The sequence below is a fragment of the Musca vetustissima genome, unplaced genomic scaffold (assembly GCF_032173495.1).
Source record: "Musca vetustissima isolate MV318-11 ecotype Yass unplaced genomic scaffold, APGP_CSIRO_Mvet_v1 utg16475, whole genome shotgun sequence".
NCBI lineage: Eukaryota > Metazoa > Arthropoda > Insecta > Diptera > Muscidae > Musca > Musca vetustissima.
Window position 1 is genome coordinate 148,487 of NW_026879763.1, and position 25,004 is coordinate 173,490.

General features: G+C 37.6%; 1 protein-coding gene across 1 annotated transcript in view; it reads left to right on the forward strand.

Annotated features, from left to right (window-relative positions):
- Positions 1–3,115: 3,115 nt before the first annotated feature.
- Positions 3,116–25,004, forward strand: part of LOC133324888 (peroxisomal N(1)-acetyl-spermine/spermidine oxidase-like) — a 32,356-nt gene continuing 10,467 nt past the window's right edge. The window contains exon 1 of the mRNA XM_061533714.1: positions 3,116–3,383. Within this exon, the coding sequence (XP_061389698.1) occupies positions 3,126–3,383 (258 nt within the window). The 5' untranslated portion in view covers positions 3,116–3,125. The remainder of the gene's footprint in view (positions 3,384–25,004) is intronic.

The following is a 25,004-nucleotide window of genomic DNA, read 5'->3' on the forward strand; positions in this document are numbered from 1 at the left end:
AAACACTTATAAAACCATTATGAAGATAATATAATATTATACATTATCAGAAAACTATTTTCCTTGTTGCAAACTATACAGATATATTTTTAAGAATTTAGTACATAAGCACAGACGTAAGAAAACTTAGACTGTGACGTTAAATTAATGTAGACGCTTTTCCTCTACAATAATATAAATGTCAGATTGGTGGATTAAAACAAATGTTCGTTTACCAATTTGTAACTAATTTTATTCTTTGTAACAGATCCCTGAAGATGATTGTCGATGACAATCGAAATATTGGAAAAAATAAATAAAAAATAAAGCTAAACAGAAACAACATTGTTTTCATTGGCCTTCAGCCGAACTATCATCAAACAGAATTAAAAAATTCCAGGTCAACTATAAACAATAACAGCATTTAAATTTATTTCTATAAAATGAAGTGCTCTTGTCAAATATTGGTAGTAAATAATTATTTGCCTGAAATGGGTGAAAATGTGTTGAAGCCAAGAAGTTTTCTTTCCTGATTTGTGGCTAAACTACACAATGCACGCACATGTGATCAGTGACTACGTTGAAGAATACCCCATGGACAATATGGTTCTAATGTATGATATTTCGGTATAATCGCTGCATCCACCCAAAACGGATGCTGATATTTTGAAGCTGGATTTTCGGTGTTTTTTGAATTTTTCTTATAACTGGGACGCGGAACCTAATAATGGATTAAACTGATTATAGGATTGTAGAACTCTTGATTTTGCTTCGTTTAGTGTATATCTCATGAATGTGCCTACAGTAGCTTCTTTGCAATTGTATTTTAAAGACGAATATTTTTATAAAAAACCTATTTTTTGAGTCTAAATTTAAGAAAGTCCATTCAAATGCCGTGAAATCCCGCGTGGATTTAGTTTTTTTACGTACTGAATTTAATGAGCCCAGCCATGTTCAATTCCGCCCAATAAAACTGCTATTATATGTATCTTGAATGTAGGAAAACTGCAAAAACTTATTTTGACAAATTCGGGCAAATAATCGCGTTTTTCTTCGATTTTTTTACATACATTAAATTTTTGTATTATCCTATTCGCGAATCTGTGTGAAAATAGGTCAAAAATACACCGATGCGTGCGTATTTTATCCAAAATTGATTGTGGCGGCACATCCACCGTTTTTAACCATCGATCGGCACAATTTGGCAGCTAAATGAAACATCGATGAATGCATTATTATTTGCGTGTACCGCAAATTCTGAACAGGCAAAGTTTTGTTTTTCTTCCTCGCACCCCTCTCGCCAACAAACGCAGAATTTGCCAAATAAAAATTTGCCGATTTACAACAAATAGGAATTCCTTTAATTTATATTTGAAATACAAGATTTAAAACCGCTATAACTTTTGTGCGCAGCATCCGAATTTGTGAGCAGATTTCGAATCAGCATATTTTCCTTCACCTATGTACCAAAAATCATGAATGAATTGAAATTTTCAAAAATTTTTTTATGGAATTTTAAAAGAATTTTGAAATTTCCCATATGTTTTTTGTTATGACATACCCTATAAACCAAACGACATATTAATTTTTTTCAACAACACAACATAATTTTTTTCATTAGACTTCTATAAACCAAATTAAAGTTTATTAGTTTTCATCCTTTTCTTTGATTTTCAATTAAAAACGCGTTGATGGCGTTTCTTTCAAACAGCTGATTTCCTTATATTTCAGATACAAAAAAAGAGCGGGTCCTACTCGGAAAAAAATACATATGTAATATTACATATTACATTGACATGTTGGAATTTCCTTATGTTTCACGCAAGTACATATGTAAATAATGTGACAGCACAAATGTAAAAACATATAGTGTAATATCACCTTTTACTGAGTAAATGCTTTATTTATTGTACTTTTACTATTACCTTGTATAATTGCACCATGACTTCTTTTCTGTCTGTCACTTGTCTTACGCTACGTTACGTACACTACGTTGCCATTAACTGAAAAAAAACAAGAAAAATACTCTAATTGGCAATGCCAGCTGTGATGAGGCAATGCCATTGCAGAACTTGACATTTCATCCATTTGTTTTTGTTATTCTCATTTCGCACGAATTGTCAAAACTATCGGGTCTATCGGTAACGTCGGGTCGGTCGGTTGATGCAATATTAATTATTATTATATATATATTTATTTTGCTTATTTCGAATTATATAAACGAAAGAAAAAACAAAAATACTAAATAAAACGAATATGAGGAGTCATAAAGACAGTGAATAAAGAGATTTGTGTGTGTGTATAATTTGTTGTTGTGCAATTAGAATTGAGTGACAAGCATATGCCGGTTGTGTGGGTTTTCCAATTGGATATTCCTTTTTCTTGTTAGCTTCTTGGGGTTCTTTACGACGGGGAGTTAGGTTACGTGATTTGTGTGCCTAACGATTGACAGAAGCAAAACAAAACATTCGAATGCCTTTTGTCTGTCGATGAGAGGAAGAGAGTGGCAAAAAAGGCACACGCTTAACTCCAGCGATTGCGCAGTACGTGCATGTTCCAATGTTTTGTGTCAGTCGTCCGTCTGTTCATCAGCCACCAGCAGAAACACGCCACAGAGAACAACAACAACGCAAAGCAAGGCAACACAAAATATTTTGACATTAATTGTGGATCTGCTTTTTCGTTTTCCACAAGAGTAGAGAAGAAATATCAGCAGTAGTAGTGAAGTGAATACCTCAAGTACTTGTGAAGAAGAAAAGAAAAAAATATTGAAGAAAAAATCCAAGCAAGTTGGCCAATTCAACCAGCCAGCCATTGGCTAAGCGAAAAAAGTGAAAATTGGGCAAATAAGAAGCCTAGAAAAAAGTTATTAAAAAATATTGTTGTTATTTTTCTTCTGAAGAAAATAGCCTGTGCAAAAAACAACATAGATGCATTGAAAAAAGAAGAAACAAATTCTTGTACTTCTATTCTGAAGAAGTATATTATTGATTATTTAATAACGTTCCGTGCGTGTGTGTGTTCGTCCGTGTCTCCATAGAAAGAATTTGAAATTTTGTAACAATATTTTGAAGACGTAGTCCTCGTCGCCGTTGTCGTCCTTAGCACCCAGCACCAGCACTTGGTTGCACCATCAAGCAGCAGGTATGGGAGAGACAACTCCTCATACACCAGCTCCTTCTCCAACTGAGGAGCATGCTGCTGCCATGGAAGCAGCAGCAGCTGCGGCCGCTTCCAGCTCTTCTCAGCCTACCAATTTTAAGGTAATCATAATTGGAGCTGGTATGGCTGGTCTATCGGCTGCCAATCATCTATTGCAAAATGGCTGTGACAGTTTTTGCATTTTGGAAGCTCGTGGTCGTATTGGTGGTCGCATTGTATCCATACCATTGGCCCATCAGAAGGTAAGTTCCGTCCCGACGAAGACATCATGTACTTATGTAAGACATCGTAGAATGTTTGTTTTGTTTTTTCATATTTTCTTTTAATTTTCCTATTCTCTTGAAGCAAGGATGTTGCATAGGAAGAGATGGTGGGTGGAAAACAAAATAGAAAAGAAAATACCTACTATATATTTGGATAAATACATGGAGGAAAAGGAAATGGAATCTGAGTATTGTTGAATTTCAAATCACTAGGGAATAAAATGAATTTATTTGTTCTTTTTTTTTGTAGTATGGGGGTACACCATATATGACCATTATCATGTACTACACATGTACCTACATAGATTGATATATGCATACATACTATATAGGGTTAAGATAACGCAAACATTGCAATTATCTATATTGCGATTTGTATAAATGAAAGATTGCAAAACAGTTTGTTTACGGCCATTGCCTGCCATATATCGGATTGGAATGCAGAAAAGATTTACAGGTGGTCAAAAGCATGTGAAGGAATTTAAATATTTCGATAGGTATTAAACTTTGAAATGCCATATATTTTAACTGTTTTAAAAGTTAGTTTCTCTTTCAGTATTGAAGAGTTAATTTTTCGTGGGCTGTAATCTCTAGCGTCTTATGCGAATAAATTCCATTTGCACTTCGTTGGAGCAAAAAAAGGCCATGACATCATTATCATTATTTTGCAGGGAGTGCATACAAAAAGGCCTTGCTTGAAAATTATTCTGTCCATTCATTCTATATCGACATGCCCACATTCTTTCAAGTAAATAATTATTAAATACTGTATACCGAAGAGATAAGCTCGAATACAACCACTGGAGAAATGCATATAATGGAATTGAAGACGACTGGAGATTAAAAATTGCATAACAAATTTAAGCTAAGGGGTTTTAAAGCGGGAAATATATTAAAAAAATGGATTGTGATCGAAATTCGTGCACGATCGATCATAATTTTCAATGGTTGTGCAATTTAAGAAAGTAAGAAATTTGAAAGTTTCGGAGATATAATATCTACTTGGGGAACTCCCTCTTTTAATCTACTGGTCTTTGACTTCTGGTTTCTGAATTTCAATTATGACAGGCTATCACACATATAGTTCCGTATAGGTAAGTGTTGCATTATAAAAAATAGGTCTTTTCAACACTAACGATAGTTAATGTTTCTTAAGAAAGACTTGTATCTATATTAAAATTATATATTTTTTATAATAAGGACTTTAACCGGTTCAAATGAATATCCATGTACCTATCTTAGGACTATAGACCTACTAGCCTATCATCCTTTCTGCTCAAGACTCAAAAGATTGATCGACCTGTAGATTAGGAGTCGTATAGACACCACCTCTCTTAGCAATTCACAACACGACTGTAGAATCCGCACTACACGAGGTGGTAACTTATACTGAGAGGAATATGGAAAATTCGAACTTTACGCTTGCCACCTTCCTAGATAGAGGGAGCTTTTAACAACGTTAAAATTGAGTCCGTAAACAACTCACTTAAAAATGTTGGCAATGTTAAACAGCGGAATTATAAATTCAAATGTGGGTGATACAAAAATCAGGAAAACAGTAACTAGATACATCAATCTGGGAGGGATGCTCTCACCGGGAAGGACGGAAAATACATCAAAGTCGAACGACGTGATATTTATTTCCGGAAAATTTCCGTCAACAATCTCGGAGCTTATGCAAAGAGCATTCCTGACACTGTCACGCTGGGCCAAGGCGAACGGCCTTGGTGTAAACCCAACAAAGACGCAACTGGTAATGTTTACTGGGAAGCTCGGCGTCTTTGCTGCAACAACTCTGGATGGAGTGCAGCTTCATCTGGCCCCCGAAGCAAAATACCTTGGCACAATCCTGAACTGTCAATTAGGATGGAACAGGAACGCCTAGGAACGAGTGAAGAGAATTCAAATTGCACTCTATGCATGTAAGAATTCCATTGGGAAAAGTTGGGGGGCTAAAACTATCGACTATACACTGGTTTTATAACACCGTGGTAAGGTCCATCCTTTCCTATGGTTCTCTTGTCTGGTGGTACTGCCTGCGCCACAAGTCAACATCCAGCAAACTAGACAATGTACAAAGAGCCGCCACGATTCTAATAACTGGAGCACCCCACAAGCAGCTCTGAACGCAATGATGAACTTAAGGCCTCTGGGTCTCAGCATGAACAAAATCTATGGCGAAATTGTACCTACGGACATGAATGTATCCTGAACGAAGTTGGTATGACATTGGACCAACATGTAAAACTAAGCGACTATATATCACGTTATCACGTAGAGACGACTGGAAACGTAGCAACCCTCCTCTGGACGGTCTGGCGTTCTATACATACTGATCCAAGATGGAAGAAGATACGGGGCAGGTGTCTACGGTGAAAGGCTAGACCTTGAGCTTACCTACAAGCTGACTATATAGCAACTGTAGTGTTTTGAAATCTTCGCGATCTGGAAGGCAGCGGAATTGATAAAAAGTCTGGATGCAGCGATCGTTGAACCGGAGACTATCTTCGTGGACAGTCAAGCAGCTTTTAAAGCCATCAAATCTGAGATCAGTTTTTGAAGATCTTACAGCTACCGGCTGTGTTGGGTACCAGGACACCGTGATATCATGGGTAATGAAAAAGCAGACGAATTAACTTGAAGCGGATCTCAATCTACAGATCTAGCAATCGATAGCTCAATCAAACCACCCAACTGTTACCTTTTTTGGAACTTTGATGCGTTCTTCGACGAACGAGCCAATGAACTCTGGCACAACGAACCTAGGTGCAATGTGTGAAGATCTATTTGGCCGACTCTGCCAACTAAGAGAACAAACTCACTGTTGAACCTGTTTAAAGCTGAAATCAGAGTAATGACAGGAGTCATCATTGCAATATCAGGGCCTTTACCAGTAAGTGGGATCACTATGGAACCTGCTTTAAACTACCGAACCATTAGAAACCTTAAGTGGTTTGGAAAGTGCAACCTTAGCACGTAATATGTCTTCTTTCCGAATTTCTTTAGCCATAGAAACTACTTACCAAATTCCACATACTCCCTTGGTTCTTAGCTTCTTTGTTTTTTCTTATCTCTTCTATACCACCCAATTTTATTCTCCCCTAAAGATATCTCCATATCGTTCATGCATGATCATAATGGACCAGTTGGTCTCAGAGTACAGCAGCCACATTAGTGGCATATCCCCAAACCTCACCTAACCTAAATCAAGACCGAAGATGGTACGTCTTCTGGTACCTCCACAAAATCCGATAATGCGGTCTATAGGGCATCTTCGCCTGTTACCTTTTTTAATTTTTTATTACAATTTTTCATTAGGAACGGTTGGTGAGGAATGTTAGATTATATAGCTACAAAGGTATCAATGATTTACTATATAGACAATAATGTGTCATAGTAACGTTTTAGAATACATGTAATCGGATCCGTCTAGCACGCGTGAGATATTAACACATCATAATGTTTCATCCACTCTATTTTTGGCACCTTTGTCAATAAAAACAACATAAACGAGCAGCATTGTCGCAGTCTAATTTATCAGATGGAATAACATCTGGATTTCAGTGATGAGTCGCCACGCTGTCTCCTTAAATACTGATATTAGAAAAAAGAAAATGTTGTTGTGTAGAATCTTGCACGTATGTGGTAATACCAATTGTGGTGTATTATGTTTCTGTTTTTTTCTGTATTATAACAATGTGTACAGATTTCAATTTCATAATAGAAAATGTTTTTAAAAAAACATTTACTTTCTGCTTTAATGGATTTTTTATCTCAGTTCAATTGCTGTTTTTTTTCTAATTGCCTACATCTTCTATACGGCAGAAAACCAAATTTCCTCCTCCATCATATAATAATATACAAGTGTTACCCACTTGTATATCACAATATCGCAAAGTAATATTCCATTTATGCCGCCTCTTCTCCTATATGTGTGTTTGGGTTTTTTCACTTCGATTATTTTGTTGTTTTGGTTTTTTTCTGCCTCTTCTCATTCTGATACCGAAAAATTTCTTTATGCCAAGTTTTTCTATATCAGCGTAAAAATGCCAGTAAACATTTCATAATTGCAATAATTATATAGATGCTATTATTATATACATATAAGAAGAAAAATATTGAATTCGAATTCAAAACAACAAGGGGTAAAAGTAAAAAAACACGATTAATCTCACTTTACATAGTTGGTAATTTAATTAGACTCGATTCGATTAATCACACTCTTGTTAACAGCGTTTTTAAATTACAATAGGTGTGTGTGCGTTTTTTTGTTACACCTGAGATATTGAAATGGAAAATATTATAATTTTTTTTTAATTTTACTTTTTAATGTACAGTGGTTGTTGTGAATATTGGCTTCGATCAAGATTGTTTTAAATGCATATATGCTAAATATGTAGGTAGTATTTTGTATTTACTCGGAGTTTACACATACAACTTTTGTAAGCAACTCTGCCCAGTTCTTAGGAGAGAGAGGTATGAAAAGTGACAAAGAGGGAGAAATTCAAAATAGAATCGTAAAGACAATGGCTTTCAGTTTTTAAAGATTTTGAAGGCACTCCCTGGTATCTGGGACCATCCAAGTCTATACGACGAGAAAATTGCTATCACATCGTTCACAAAAGTAACATCCCAGAGGTTTCTTAAGAACCACAAGAAGTAAAAACCGCATTCAAAACAGTAATAACTGGCATACGTTTAGCCATTGCAATACTTTTTTCCCCACCTGGTTGAGAGAAACGGAGCTGGCCTAGCCGCAGATCGCGTTTTCGTCTCTTATGTTTGCAGGTTGAGCAGCTCTAAAGATTGGTTGTTGTTGTTGTACCACCCCAATGCTTTTACACAATGGTCGGAGGTGACTGACGTTGGGCGAGTCAGACTCGTGTCGTTTCCGATCGTAGACCCTTCTGTTTTTGAATTAACTGAAATACATGGAGGGAATTAATTATATATTGTCAGGTTCTGGCTCCTCTTTATCAACATCAACGAAGGTCGCAACCTGTATGTGTTGCTTCGATAGGGAAATCTGATACTGGTGAGCGGACTTAGCTGGGCGGTAGAAATTGATGAGGTTGCAACATCCCAAACTTAGCTGTCTAAACCTACATGTGTCTGTCTAGACAGCTGCTTCTCCTCTGCAGCTGTGGATGGTCTCCGAGTACAGTATCCGTACGGTATTGTTCTACTGTATGGCGACGGCTGTTTCTGTATGAATGCGATTTAGACTAACCTGGACTTTGGTCCTACTCCTCAGCTTATCGCAGACGACTTGAAAAGGTTATCAAACGTTACCCCCCGTATCTTGGGGTAGTTTGTGGCCGGAATCAGTTCTCCTCGATTATAATGTTCAACCGGAGCTTCATATCAGCCGCCCAAGTAGTATGGTTGTTGATTTGGTGGCGGATATTTTCGTATTCCTCAGATCGAAAAACTCACAAGTTTGGTTATGTGGACGTTTATCTTCACAGATGTGTCATCAATAATGGGACCCGACTCCATGATATTGCTATTATCCGCTTACATCGAAGACCCGTAATGTTAAACGTCTATGCGGTCCGGTGATTGTGAAATAATAGAAAGGTAGATATTTAACTGTTACAGAGAAATCACCCCACCTTGGGGAACTATCTGTCTCACTCTACGGATCTTCGACTTCCGGTTTCTGAATTTCATATATGACTGGAGTCCACACCTGTAGTTAATTATGCAACGTTTCAAACAAGGACGGACGTTGGTATTCTCTATGTCCTCGAGCAGTTTGGCATTGTTGAATGGTATAGAAGAAATTTTATAAGTCGAGGGCCACTATGACCGTCCTCTACTACTTATAAGTGCGGAAATAGAGTTCAATGCTGTTGTAGTACTGTGCCTTTTACGGAATACATGTTGTTGTTGGCCTTCTGGATTACTCCTTCTCATCGATGGGAGGAGGAGTAGCTCCTCAAGAGCCTTTCCTACTGACAACATAATAGAAATCTCCCTCCTTCATTGTCAGGTTATTGTAGCGGAAACACCCTGGCTATGTCCCAGGCCTTAGGAACAATGTGGTTGACTAGCGAAAAATTTGATGTTTTTTACTACCGTTCTAGCCCAACACTTGATGAAATCTGCAACATCTTGATTTGTTAATTTTGGTGGAACTCTTATCAGACGTAGCAGATAAGACTATAAAATATCACGGACACACTTACTTCGTTAAATGTGACAGACGTCCTCCCTTTCAGCGTTCGAAAATGTCTAATCGCCATAAATGACTTGTTCCAGCCATAATGTTTCACTGTTCCGACCACAATGTTGTCTGTCCACTTTTTTCCTGTAAACTGTATAACGTGAAGAATAAGTTCTCTCACCTTTGGGTTTGGTCATTGAAATTCCCTTCTAAATGTAAAGTAGTATCTGGTAAATAACAGCTATTAATAGGCGGTATGCTACCCCATCCATTCAATATATGGGTCACCAGAGTCTAGCTTGAACGAGATAGGTTTGCTACGATCCTTTCGAACAATGTTGTAACCATCGGTCTCGGGATATAATGCCACTTCTTTGACTAAAATAAATTCCACGCACTTGCATTTGTTTAGGTGTCAGTCTGTGAACGAAGTTTTTTTATAAAATTTAGAAAATCTACTTTCGAATATTATTTAACATAATTTACATTTGTTAAGCATTAATTTATGAGTCACAATTTCTATTATTAACAGTATTTTGCACAACGAAGTGCAACATATCGGCCGACAACCAACATTTGCCACTTCCTCTTATGGTGGTGGTAGCCTCTTTCTGTCATTCCCTGAAAAATGCATTGCATGTTTTGGCTTTTTCCTTAGCTATCCCGAATGGTTATTTTTACACAGCTGTCATACACAAACACTTATCACTTTCACCAAAACCGAACCAGACCGAAATTGGGGACATCAGTGGTCCCTAGCGAAGAACCACAAAAAATTCATAATCATGCAAAAGGCATTTTTTTTTTGCTTTTGTTTGGAAAGCAACTGACCACAGTCCCCAACCAGAAAAACGCAAAAAAGAAATGATAAGCAGTGGCAGCAACAGGCATGCAGACTCTCTGTCAAGAATCATGTGTTGCATTTAGCCAGTCAGTCAACCAGGCAGAACGCCAGTTGTATGACGTGTTTATTTGGTGCCAACATAAACATTTACCTTGTAATCTTTAGCTTCCGTATGGTGAGTTAATCGTCTTTGTAATGTTTTTTATTTGTTTATTTATCATTTCTTTTGTTTATTTCATTCTAGATCAGGGGTGTAGCTAGCCTTTGAAAATACTGAAGGAACTCCATGCAAATTTTCGGTCGATCGCATATAAATTAACGAGTCACCACATAAAGTCTTTGAAAGTGTTTCAAAAATGAAATTTGTCAACCCAGTACAAACCCCTCCTTTCTCCCCCTCCTTGATTTCCTTCTCAGAACATCCATCCATCTGACCATCACATGTTATTTGTTTGGTGGCTGACTTCAATGCGTACGAACTTTGCCAACATCGTCATGCATCTATCGCAATGGGATGATGATGAAGTGGAGGTGTGTGTGCGTGTTCGTTTTTAAACGTCCTTGTGGTAGGTTATTTTACATTGTTGCCAGCAGTCGCAACATTTCACGAGTGAAATAATATGTGTGCAAATATCTTTTTTGATATTGCGTATTTTGTGACTGACAGCTTATGATGTTAACACCCTACTTAATGCTTTGTGGATTAGACAGGTTTTTGTTCATGTGCGCCTTTCATTCCTTATTTGTTTAGACGGGAGGCAGACAGGTTCATCAACCTACCTTGAAGTGAAATTTTAATTTGAAATTTAATTTTAAATAAGTTGAAATTTTTATTGTTTTTCTTTTTAGCTGTTGTTGTTGTTAATTGTTTTAAATTGTGTTTCTAAGCATTTTATTAAATTACACAGGTCTACAGGGATTTTGAAAATGTAGATAGATGTATGGGTCCTTGGGGGAATACATAGTTTTATGACTTACACGTGTCACAATATATGAAATGACAAATTACTGTTAGCTGCAGTGTTGGCGCCATCAAATTGCAACAGCAGGAATACATGCGATAGGAAATTTTAGCAAGTACGTAGGATGTATGTAAATATTTTCCATTGCTCTCAAGAAGATTCCATTTTGTTCCTTTTTGTGGGTTTAGCAGGGCAATTAAATAAATGCAACGTCCTTGTTCGCAGGCCATGTGTTTGTTATCCAGACCACAATTCGGGACACTTGTTTGTCTAGGCAGTTACTTCTGCTGCTGCTATGTTTGAGAGACGGACTTGGACCTCAACGTCGGCTAACAGGGTGACTGCTACAATGAGAATTTTATTCAGTCATGGTTGTACCTTTGTACCTCCTTGTAGATATAATTACTAGGCAGTTACTTCTGCTGCTGCTATGTTTGAGAGACGGACTTGGACCTCAACGTCGGCTAACAGGGTGACTGCTACAATGAGAATTTTATTCAGTCATGGTTGTACCTTTGTACCTCCTTGTAGATATAATTACTAGGCAGTTACTTCTGCTGCTGCTATGTTTGAGAGACGGACTTGGGCCTCAACGTCGGCTAACAGGGTGACTGCTACAATGAGAATTTTATTCAGTCATGGTTGTACCTTTGTACCTCCTTGTAGATATAATTACGATCCATTCAAATTTTTGGATGCTGGAATTTTATCCATAAGACAATGGGTAGAACGATCTTGGGTAGAGCAACCATGCAGGAACCTCATCACCAACGTCTATAAGTAAGCATATTGGGCGATCGTTGTCCACATGCTGGGAATGTGTCAAGAATCCCCATCAATTCGTACTAAATACCAATTAAAGCCACAGCCTCCTGCTATGGTTGGGGGAAGGTCTCTGTGCACAGCATTCACATATTGTATTGATCTATTAACTTGGTGAGGAGAATCTTCTCCGAAGGAAACGACGACACGACAGATGGTCTCAAACACCGATGGGCGGATAAGCGTGAGTCAATAGCTGCAGTTTGATTGTCATCTGATAATAATTTCTCTTTAAGAACGAAGTTTATCAGCAACGGCTACACTTCGGTGGCAGTTTATTGAACTGGAGTAAATGCACCGGTCTTCATATGGATATTTGGTGCAATCTCAATACTTTAAAGAAGAACGGTTGTATATATTCCACGAATATGATGGGATAGGATTTTTCGAGGAGTAATAGAGGTTATGTTATAGATTGGGATGGATTCATACAAAGGCAAGGCAAATTAATGCCAACAGTTTTTGTTACTTACGACCGAAGTAAAATCGTATTGGTTTTAATACGGGTAAACTCGGACGATTTTCCAGATTAGGGAACTATGATGGATGTAATTGGGGCACTGTGGCATTTAACGTCAGAACTGTGTAGACACTTGTGTTATTATAACAGGCTGTTTATGTCTTCCAAAGCATTGGGCGCATACGGAATATCTATGGTAATGCTTAAACAACTGGATGAACCTGGAGGCCCTCAATTTGTCGTTAGCCACGAACATTGTTTCTGAAACCTGGAAACTAAGCATGGTGGTATCGCATCTGTATTCTGCCAAGGATGCCGGCAAAGGTGATCGCATAGACCGATTTAATTTCAATCGTCAGTTGAAAAGGCATTTCTGACGCTAACGCGTCTGATGTTGAAATGAAAGTATTTCAACATCAAAATGTAAGGCGGTATACTCTCTATAAAAAATCTGACAGTCGGAAATGATAGTGAGATGCACATCACAAGATATTTCACACTTCATTTCCACACATATTACAATTACCGAACAATTGTGGTGGTGGGTATATTTATGGAATGCCGTCGATACCGTCAACCATGGTAAGCTGTTCGAGGACATAGATATGGCAATCGATGGATAATCAATTATGTTTATGGACACCAATCATATGTGGAGGTAGTTGTAACGGGGTGTTTGTGTTCAGTTGTTTCCAGCTCTTCCTCGTCCTCACATAGACGGCAATAATCCACTTCGTTAATGTCCCATTTGGAAATGAGAGATCTAATCCTGCAGTGACCTCACAACGATTTTTATCTCCCTCTTACTATGAGAAAACAGTGAAGAAGTTCTACGGCGAGACAATTCCTTTCAGATGGTTTTGTGAAATCCTGCATCAAGGCCCAGGTTCAGATGACAATCTGTCGCCGACTACCTCACAGTAGCTCATACCGATTTTGCAAATAAAGAAGCCAATATGAGGTTGTACAGTATTGGACGACTGCGAAACCCCACGAGCAAGCTCATCGGCTATATCTCCCCTTCTCTGTTACTATGTCCTGGAACCCAACATAATTTAATTATCTGTCGTATATCATGAAGAGCATCCTTGCAGTCCCGAACCGTTTTTGAGTTAACTGTACACGGCTTGAGTGCCTAAAGGGCCGCCTGACCATCGACATATGTAATCACCGGCCCTATGTTGTCGGCAGTAAGTGTTTTGCCTGCCTGGTATACACAAATTTAGCTCCATAGAAAAATTGTGAGAATTTGAGTTCGGCAATGACATAGCCTCTTGTTGAGGCGTCCAGGTATCAACAAGGCCCCTGACTGCAAACCGTAAACACGTATGGGCACAAGGTCGCCTAACAGTTGATTATATTGCTTCCCTAATCTGGGACCACCTGCTCGATTTTAAATATATTAAATTTTTTAGTTATCCCCATACAGGACGATATAACAAGTTCGACCTGATTGAACTTTAAATATAAGTTTTTACATGTTCGTGCTTGCACGAATCTAGTTTTTTATGCTTGACCGGCATTTTTACCTCACATGTGTCTGTTGTCATTTAGTTATGGTCTCATGATCGATTAGTTTTCATTATTAATATGGATCGTTCGCTCGTTTTTTGGTTTCTTTGTAATGTTTTTTCTTTTTTAGTAGTTGTTTTCTTGACCAGACTTTTTAAAAGGCTTTTACACATATCAAACATAACACCTTTAAAGACATTTACTTTGTAATGTCATTGTAAACGGCGCACCAAACATTTGATTTTCTCATTAACGCTTTTGTTTTCCATTACTTGGTGCGATGAGTTGCGCTGCGCTTCGCTTTAAAAAATATGACTATTTAATTGAAACCAGCAACAACAAACACTATTGTGTTGTGTCATATATAGAGGTGGAGACGAAACAGACATAGGCCGTTGTCTGCAGGTTTTTCTTTTCTTTTTTTTAAATTTATGTTGTCTTCAAAATTTTTTATTTGCTCTGAGGCTAAGTGCATTTTAATTTGTGGTTAATGAATGAATGGCTGACTGACGAATGGTGTGTGGCTTTTCGTTGATAACGAATAGACAAACAATATGTTTATTCAGAAGACAGAAAAAAATTTTCATTTCGAAACCCTTTTGGGATTTACTTGGGTTTTCGTATTTTCGGAAAACAATTGTTGGGAATTTCAAAGTAATGATGTATCGCGTTTTAAACACACATGTGAATAGACGACAGACAGGTTTTTGTTTGTTTTCGCCGGGTGTCAAAACGAATTAGAAGTAGTTTAAAAATAACCCAAGTAGAAAATAATAATAATGTAGGTTATAAAAATACTAATTTTTTAATTAAACAAAAAACTACTGATGGCTTGAAATATTTCGTAGAATGTGTTAGATCAACTGGAAAATAAGAAAAAAAAAACAAGATTTTAACCCGAAAAACACTTGGGGAAAATTGAAAGTTATGACCACCATGGTAGTCGATCTGAATACAGGTTTCTATAATCTCCACTATAAGGTGTAGTGTATATTAAATGTATCCTTATATTTGCTACACCTCGAAATACGCTATTAGGATGAAATATATCAGTTCATGTTTTAATTTTGGCTTCTCGTATTTTACCCACAAACTTTTCAATAAATCTTTAATATTTTAACATTTGATGGAAAAATACTAATCAGACATTATAATCTGGCTGCCACCTACTTTTATTAGTAAAGGTCAAGTAATAAAAATCTCCAAGGATTGGTTGGCAATGAAATTTCAGTCGTTTGTACGCCAAAATTTCAAGGCCAAATCAATTTGTGTTCTTATTGATTTCACTACACCCATAGTTCCAACAGACAGTTAGTAGATAGAGGTTGACTACACCTCGGTATCTACATATATGGATGAGTAATACATTGTTTTACCATTTAGCAATGGAAAGGAAGTAATAATGTAGACAAAGAAAAACAAATAAACCATTTTTGTTGTAAAATAAAGAAAATCTGAACTAAAGCAATGGAGAAGAAAACAAATAGAAGGTGTGGGATTTGTAGTTGTTTTTGATTTAATGTTCAACGTTAGTCAGAAGACTGTTTTAAAGAGTGAGAAGTGAAAAGGGTGTTAAGTTTAACCGTACTGAACTTTGGATGAAATGAAAATATAGGGAACATACCAAAAGTATACCTATAACAACAATTGTTTTTGTAAACCATAATGTATAAAAAATACAAATTTCAGCAATTTTTTATGGAGATTTTTCCTAAAACGCAAAATCTCAATTGTTACCTTATACGGCTAAAAAACACCAAATTACAGCGAATTTGTTTGAAAACACTTTCAAAGAACCCCAAGATAACAAATTGAAGAGATTTGTTACCCAATAAGAACTGAAAGTACTAGATTACAGCCAATTCGATTGAAAAATATGTTCAAATCCCCAAAATACCTAAAATTGGGCGTTATATGGGGGCTACCAGAAAAAGTGGACATATATTTATAATTTTTAGTCGTTGTTATTGTAGCAGTTTATATGGATATAGTTTTCCTGTTTAAATTCAATCTGGTTCTATCTCCATGTTAAGAAATGCAACTACTTCCACTGGCTGCAACCACAGATCTTCAGGATTAAGATGAGTAGATTTGGCTGGGCAATTGAATAAATGCAGAGTGGTATGAGGCCCGTATAACATACTGGGCAGACATTCTGCACCTGGTCATCAATCCGTGTCCAATACGAATTGAGACGACTGCACGCACCATCCTGAACGTAATTGGGCCAAAACTACTCTGGTTTGTCTTTGCAGCTCCGAGGACGGCATTCATTCTGTATCGTTTAGCGCTGCGGCAAGTGCATCAGTATGAATGCTATTCTCCATCTAGATCATGCAGATTCTTCCTGACACGACTGGGTGGGGAAGTCTTATCCACCATGGTTGGGATAATTGTCCCTGAAGCACCCGAGCAGGTACTGCAACGAAAGCATATTGCTATGCTGACGTAATGATCTTCGTCTCCTCATGAAGATGGTCCACTGGTGTCATGAGGAGGCACCATGTCGCAATTCTCAGGTCGGCGTTCTGACAGGTCTGAATACTTCTCCATTGCGTATCACTACTGTTCGCACACCACACTGGAACCGCATAGCTTACCACAGACCTATCGCTTTGTAAGAGATCAACAAGGTTTCCTTATCTGCGCCCCAAGTCCTGCCGGCTTTTGATAGGTCAAGCGCTACAAACACTGTTCTATCGCAAGACCGGTTTTGGTTAAGTCCTCCACTTGTTGTACTGCAAGAAAGATATATAACTGGAGTGGCAGCCGCTGGCCTAGGTGAATCGGGTCAATCCGGCTCCCAGGTATCAAAAAGGCTCAGTTTGAGTACAGTCGGTACTCGGACTTCAAACCGTAAAACACTGATGGGCAAGAGGTCACCTAATACCCAGTGTTATGATATTACATTAGGAATAACGCCTCGTCAATCTTCAGATCATATGCACTTGGCCATTTCCTCCGAGGCTCCCCCCAAGACGCACTGATTGTCTGTGACTGTTTATTTAAATTCACAGCTATTCAATGAATGTTATTATACTATCCGCAAGTAAGGTTAAAAATAATCTTCTCCATCCGATGGTTTAGAATGCTCAACAGTTTTCGGAAGTGGTTGAAGAAAATGTTCATTATAGGAACATGTTATATGTTCAATCCGGGAACACAAGATCTGGAAATGTTGCCTGTATGAAACAGGGGTGCTCGTATCAATTCTACTGATGTAATTGTTAGGGGCAACCCTCATGAACAATATGGCATCTCATATGTTCTATATTAAATATGGCAATACTGATGAATATGACGCTTAGTCGTGCAACCGCCAGTTCAATAAGTCACACATTCTCGCGAATTCCATTTTTATCTTTTAAATTAGTAGCTGTGAACGCTCATCTCAATAAATAAGCTTTACGCCTTTAGTAGTATTACAACTCGACTTTTATTTAACAAGGAATAAAAGCACAACAAAAGTGGCGACGAGGATATTGGAATTTTAATCAACAATTTCGCAGACAGTAAATTGCCAACAAACAAAATGTCGCAAGACACAATTTTGCATTTGCTAGCAGAGCAACAAAAAGCAATGTTACAACAGACGCAATTGCTAAAGCACATGGCAGAACTCCTTCAAATGCAAAGCACAGCAAGTTCTACACAACAACCACAAAATGCAAATACGTCTAAAGCAGCGCTAATGGAATCACTGGCACACTCAATGACAGCATTCGAGTACGAACCAGAAAGCGGACTTATATTTCAAGCGTGGTACAACAGGTTTGTTCATGTTTTCGAAAAAGAGGCAAACACACTCGAAGACCATGACAAAGTAGCACTTTTATGGCGGAAAATGTCAAACCAAGTACACGAAAGATTTGCCAACTACGTTTTGCCAGCAAAACCGGAGGACATGACACTCAAGGATACAGTGGAAAAACTCAAGAAACTGTTCGGCAAGACAGAAACACAAGTTGCACAAAGGTACAAATGCCTTCAATTATCGAAAAACGACAGTGAGGATTTCAGAGAATACGCAAGCAGAGTAAACCTACAATGTGAACTATTTAAAATGAACGAATTGAAAATCGATCAATTCAAATGTCTCATTTTCGTCCTTGCAAAAGACAACGAAATAAGAATACGGTTACTAAAGGTGTTAGACGATGAATCAAAAGCAATAAATCTAGATCAACTAGTGGACGAAACACAACGAATTCTCGACCTCAAGGCAGATAACATTTTAATTGAGCATCAATCAAAAACCGTATGTTCACTCAACAAGCATACACAAGGCTCGAAGAAAAACAAAATACCTAAATCACCATGTTGGTACTGCGGAGACCTACACTACGCAAAATTTTGTACATACCGGAAGCACAAGTGCACCAAATGCCATCAAATTGGTCACAAAGACAACTTTTGTGACATCGCAAAAACAGGTAAAAATTTCAAAGCAGTGTCCGACAACAAAGAAAATAAATCCAAAATACCCAACAAGTCGAAGAAACCATTCAACACGAATGCAGTTTTCCAAACAAAGAACATCAATTTCCCAGATCTCAGAAAATATACAACAGTCCTGATCAACGACAAACCAGTAAAGCTTCAAATTGATACCGCATCAGACATATCAATAATATCAGTCGCAACATGGAAATCCATAGGTAAACCAGAAGCATACACAACAGACGACAGCGCTAGCGACGCAAACGCAAATTCAATCAAGCTTCTAGCAGAATTTGAAAGCAAAATTACGATCGGTGACAACACAAAAATATTAAAATGCTATATATCAGATATAGACAAACTCAACATCACGGGAATCGATTGTATACAGTCTTTCAATTTATGGCAAAAACCAATAACGTCCTGGTGCCATCAAATTACATTTGAAGACGACATAGCAGAATTAAAAAGTAAGTATCAATCTGTCTTTGACTACAGCACCCTAGGCCTGTGCAAAACAAAAGTCAACATAAAGCTATTGCCAGATGCAAAGCCAGTATTCTTTCCTAAAAGACCAGTTCCCTTCGCAGTAAGGACTGAAATAGGAAATGAACTTCAAAGGCTAGAAAAAGCGGGTATCATTACTCCAGTAAATTCATCAAGATATGCAGCACCAATTGTGGTCAGCAAACGTAATGGAAAAATCAGAATATGTGCAGACTATTCAACAGGTCTCAACTCAATAGTAGAACCAAATCAGTATCCATTACCAACACCCGAGGAAATTTTAGCAGACTGCCACAACTGTGTAATATTTAGTCATCTAGATTTATCAGACGCATACCTCCAAGTCGAAGTCGACGATGAAAGCAAAGAACTGCTCACAATCAATACGCATAAAGGATTGTATAAATTCAACCGTTTAACCCCAGGTATAAAATCAGCTCCAGGAGCATTCCAAAGGATTATGGATGAACTATGCGCTGGTGTCAACGGAGCAAAAGCTTACATAGATGACATCATGCTCGCAAGTGAATCAATTTCTGAACACAAAGAAAATTTAAACAAACTTCTTCAAAGAATCCAAAAGTTCGGTTTCAAATTAAAAATTGAAAAATGCAATTTTTTTCAAAAACAAATAAAATATCTTGGACAGGTAATCGATAAAGATGGTATCAAGCCAGATCCAAATAAGATTGCAGCCGTTCAAAACTTAAAAATCCCAGAAAACATTTCTGAGGTAAGGTCATTACTAGGCTCTATCAACCATTATGGAAAATATGTAAATAACATGCGAACATTACGTAAACCCCTTGACGACCTATTAAAAAAGGATACAAAATTCGTATGGACACAACAATGCCAAAAATCACTTGACGATTTCAAGAACATATTGACTTCAAATTTGCTTCTCACGCACTATAACCCAAACATGCCTATACACGTCGCAGCTGACGCATCATCCCATGGAATAGGTGCAGTGATATATCATACGTTTCCCGACGGAAGTATGAAGGCCATATACCACATATCAAGAGCTCTAACACAAGCTGAAAAGAACTATAGCCAAATAGAGAAGGAAGGATTAGCACTTATATTTGCAGTGCAACGGTTCCATAAAATGTTATTTGGTCGCAAATTTACATTGCACACTGATCACAAACCCCTTTTGGCAATATTCGGTTCAAAGAAAGGAATTCCAGTTTACACAGCAAATCGGTTACAACGATGGGCACTTATATTACTCGCATATGACTTCGAAATCAAATACACAAACACCAAGGACTTTGGTCACGCAGATGTATTATCAAGGCTAGTCAAGAATCACGAAAAACCAACCGACGACTTTATTGTAGCAACAATATCATTCGATGAAGACATACGCAGCGAGGTAAACGAAACCGTATCCGTTCTTCCAATCACCTTCAAAATGATTGTAGATACAACCTCAAACGATGGCGATCTACAAAAGGTAATACAATATATGCAAAACGGTTGGCCTGACAGCAACAAAAATGTTGAACCATCAATTATTCAATTTTACAACCGTAAAGAAAATCTCTCAATTATTGACGGATGCATTCTTTTCAACAACAGAGTTGTTATTCCTCAAAAATATCGGAATAAAATTCTACAACAACTTCATAGAGGACACTTATCATCAGAACGAAGCAAATCAGTTGCCAGAAGTTACGTATATTGGCCAAACATTGACAAACAAATTGAAGACTACGTTCGGAAATGCCAAAAATGTCAACTTTCTTCAAAAAGTCCTGTAAAAACAAATTTATGTCCATGGCCTACGACTACACATCCTCTTGAAAGAATTCACATAGACTATGCAGGTCCAGTAAAAGGAAAATACTATCTCCTAATCATTGATTCATACTCGAAATACCCAGTTATTTACGAGACATCTACAATCACCACATATTCAACAATAAAAATGTTAAACGAATATTGTGCATTCTTCGGAAACCCAGAACAATTAGTCTCAGACAATGGAACACAGTTTTGCTCAGAACAATTTGAAAATTGGTGCAGTAAAAGAGCAATTAAGCACACAAGAACTGTTCGTTTTCATCCAAGTTCCAACGGACAAGCAGAAAGGTTCGTGGATACACTTAAACGTGCATTAAAAAAACTCGAAGGGGAAGAAACTCCTACAGAAGCACTTCAAACATTCCTGGAAGTCTACAGATCTACGCCGAATCCAAACTCACCAGAAGGCAAGTCTCCAGCAGAATCATTCATCGGAAGGAAAATGAGAATAATATTAGACTCGATACTGCAGCATGAACCTACCGAACGGGAAATCAATCACAAAATGGAACAGCAGTACAATACCAAACACGGTACAAGATACAGAGAATTCAACAACGGAGATTTGGTCTGGGCAAGGAATTTCAAAGGAAACAAAAGTTATTGGACAACAGGTGAAATCATAGAAAGAAAAGGAAAAGTCATTTACAACGCTCTAATAGACGTTGGAGACAGAAAAATTCTCGTACGAGCTCATACTGATCAACTCAGACACAGAGATGCAGGAACTTCAATCAACGAAGAAACTTCAAAAGTACCCCTGGATATCTTACTCGAAGAGTTCGACATCAATCCACCAGCACAACAAGAAGACTTTGCAACTCCAACGGGTTCTCCACATTGGTCCCCCAAAAGGATTACGGCTAGAAGACAACCAGTTGAACCAATTTCAAGATCACCCATTTCATCTTAAGGAGGGAGATGTTAGGGGCAACCCTCATGAACAATATGGCATCTCATATGTTCTATATTAAATATGGCAATACTGGGGAATATGACGCTTAGTCGTGCAACCGCCAGTTCAATAAGTCACACATTCTCGCGAATTCCATTTTTATCTTTTAAATTAGTAGCTGTGAACGCTCATCTCAATAAATAAGCTTTACGCCTTTAGTAGTATTACAACTCGACTTTTATTTAACAAGGAATAAAAACACAACAGTAATAGTATGAATAATGAGATATACTGAAATTTATGTAGAGGTATCCATATTATAATATGGTTTAAGGGAACCCCCCCCATTCTCGATTTTAATTTTTCAAGATTTTCAATGGGCTGGTATATCAATACCAATGCTTGTTAAGGTTTGTAACTTTGCACATATATATTTAAAGATTTAAAAGAGAAAAAAAAAATAATTTACAAAACAGAAAAACGTGTGCAAATTTGGAATCGATTAGGTTATTAGTTTTTGAGTTACCGTGCCCGCCATTCGCAAAAGAGAAAAACGCGTTTAAAGTTTGAGAAGCCCTTTAGCCGTCACTTGATGCTGACACAATAAATCGGCTATATCTTCAAGAGTTCTTGAGATTTTCACTTGAAATTTTGTAGAGACATACTTGAATTAGTGTAGATTCGAATTTAATCAAAAAAAAATTTTGACCCCGAGAATGGGGGGTCCCCTTAATATTACCACGCTAGATCACGAAACTTTGCCCAAATTCTTTGTTGTTGTAGCAGCTTATACTGCTGTGTATTTTCTCTTTAATTTTTAATCTTGTTATACTTCTAACTCCAAAGGCTGCGACCTGTATAGGTTGTGTCCAAAGTGAAGATGGGGTTAGATGAGCGGGTTTGACTGGACAATTGAAAAGGTGAAGCGTGTCATGTCGGGCAGATATTTTTCACTGTGGCATCAATTCGTGCACAATATGAATTGAGGCGGTTACACCATCCAGATCTCACTTTCGCCAAGACAACTCTGGTTTGTCGCGTTAGCTGCTGCTATCTTAGGTGGGTGATCTCCGAGGATAGTATTCACTATATTTTCTTGAATTGCTTCCTCAACTGCATCCGTGTGAATAAAATTCAATCCTGCTTGATAGACTTGTTATACCTTTGGTCATCTCTCTCCAGATCATGAAGACATGCCTAAGTGGTGAGTGCCTGACATGCCTAGGCGTATGGATGAGGAAAATTATGATAAGGTTATGGTTTGGGTGGCAAAATGTTCTGCTGTAGTTGTGTAGAGTATCATATGGTCGACAACGTCCTACTATACTAATCGTCTTACTGGTATATACATTTATTTTGAAAAACCAATTTTTATTATGTTACTGTGTATTAAACATAACATCAGGAAAAGATTCATTATACTGCAGTTCAAAATTACCATCTATAAAACGAAAAATTACCCGCACAAATAGAAAACGTATGGATGAGGAAAATTATGATTATTTATCTTTCCAAAAATGTTTATATAACAACAACAATGAGTTCATAAAACTGATTTCATCCATTTATATTCAGTTACTATTCCCCACTGTTTGCCTCCGCTGCCACCTCCAACCATTCAGAACATTAGCAAATAATTAAAGTCATTAGAATTCAAATTGTTGTTGTTGTTTTCGCTCTGCTCTTTTTAATTCATTTCTATGTCAAAGAAACGGTTTCTTGTTTTGTTTGTATATTTTTTTGAACGATGTCGTTCATTATTCCATGACATTTGACTGAGAACAAGCAGACAGACAGTGAGATGAAAAGAAGATGAATGTGTAACCAGGTTGGCCTAACCCAACAAGCATCATTGTAATTATTGTAAAATTGTTTTAGAAAAAAAATTCAAATGCGAAATGAAAACACACATACGAAGAGAAATGACAGTAGGGCATTCCAAGCCAAGAGATCACCTGTTATCTTGAATGGGGAAACCTCCTTTCCTGACATGATTACAATGAAATGCCTGAACAGAAAAAAATAATTACAATGTCTAGAAAATGCGAGATATTTAAAAAATTCAGCTCGCATGTGAACTGCAAGTCAAAGATCACACCAAAATATCACCTGTTATCTTTTTTAGGGACCGGAAAACACAGATCATGTTTATAAAGAAAAAGAAATAATAAGTAATTACAAAGGGCAAACATGTTACGCATTTTAAACATTTAGGTCTGGAGAAACGTTATTACTTAGTCCCAAATGAAAAAAATCAATTTACCTCTAACACTTCGTGTAACAGCTTACAATGTAATCTGTAACACCACGAATGTTTACACGATCACGTTCGTGAACACAATATCGACATTGACCCAATTTCTGAAAAACAATTGAGAATACCTTTTTTGATTTGAAATTATGCTTGTCATTTTCAATTATGGAGGGATTGATTAGGTTGAAAGTTTTGTATACCAATTATAGCAGACTCGATTGCCTTACAAAGATTGGAGAACAACTTAGGAATTTCCAGAAATGGTATTATGCAGGTCTTCTGAAGATATACATATGTAATTAATTTTTTGTCTTCTATTGAGATTTGTTTTTGCAGCCACATATCGTCTGATGATAGCCTCGGTGGGGCTACTCAACGTAAAAGCAGCGTGTTGTGCCGCGACGTTTGCATCATCATTGGTTTGTCTAGGCAGGTGACGTTCTTCTTCGAGTGGAGGTGTGCTCCAAAGTCGACTTTCGCTCTGTATTCATTCAGCACGTCCGCACGTGTATTCATGCTATTTAGACCGGCGTTGTATCCCTCTAGATCATACGGATCCTTCTTGATACGCATGGATGGGGGAGTTTTATCCGCCATTTGATTGTTAGGATGACTCTCTGAGCCACCCAAGCATTTACTGAAACGAAAACATATTGGTATGCTGACGTAAGGGAAATATCTTCGTCACCCCATGAAGATGGTTCACAAGAGGTGTCATGGCGGCGGTCTGACAGGTCTGAATGCTGCTCCATTCCACTGCACCTGGCCACAGATCGCTTCATGAGTGGTCAACAAGTTTCCTTATCTGCGCCCCAAGTGGTGCTGGCAAGTGACTTGAGAACCTTGATCCTACTTTTCAATTTATCGCAGATAGTTGTGGATTTAAATATGCTGTGGAATGTAACCCCGAAAAATTTGAG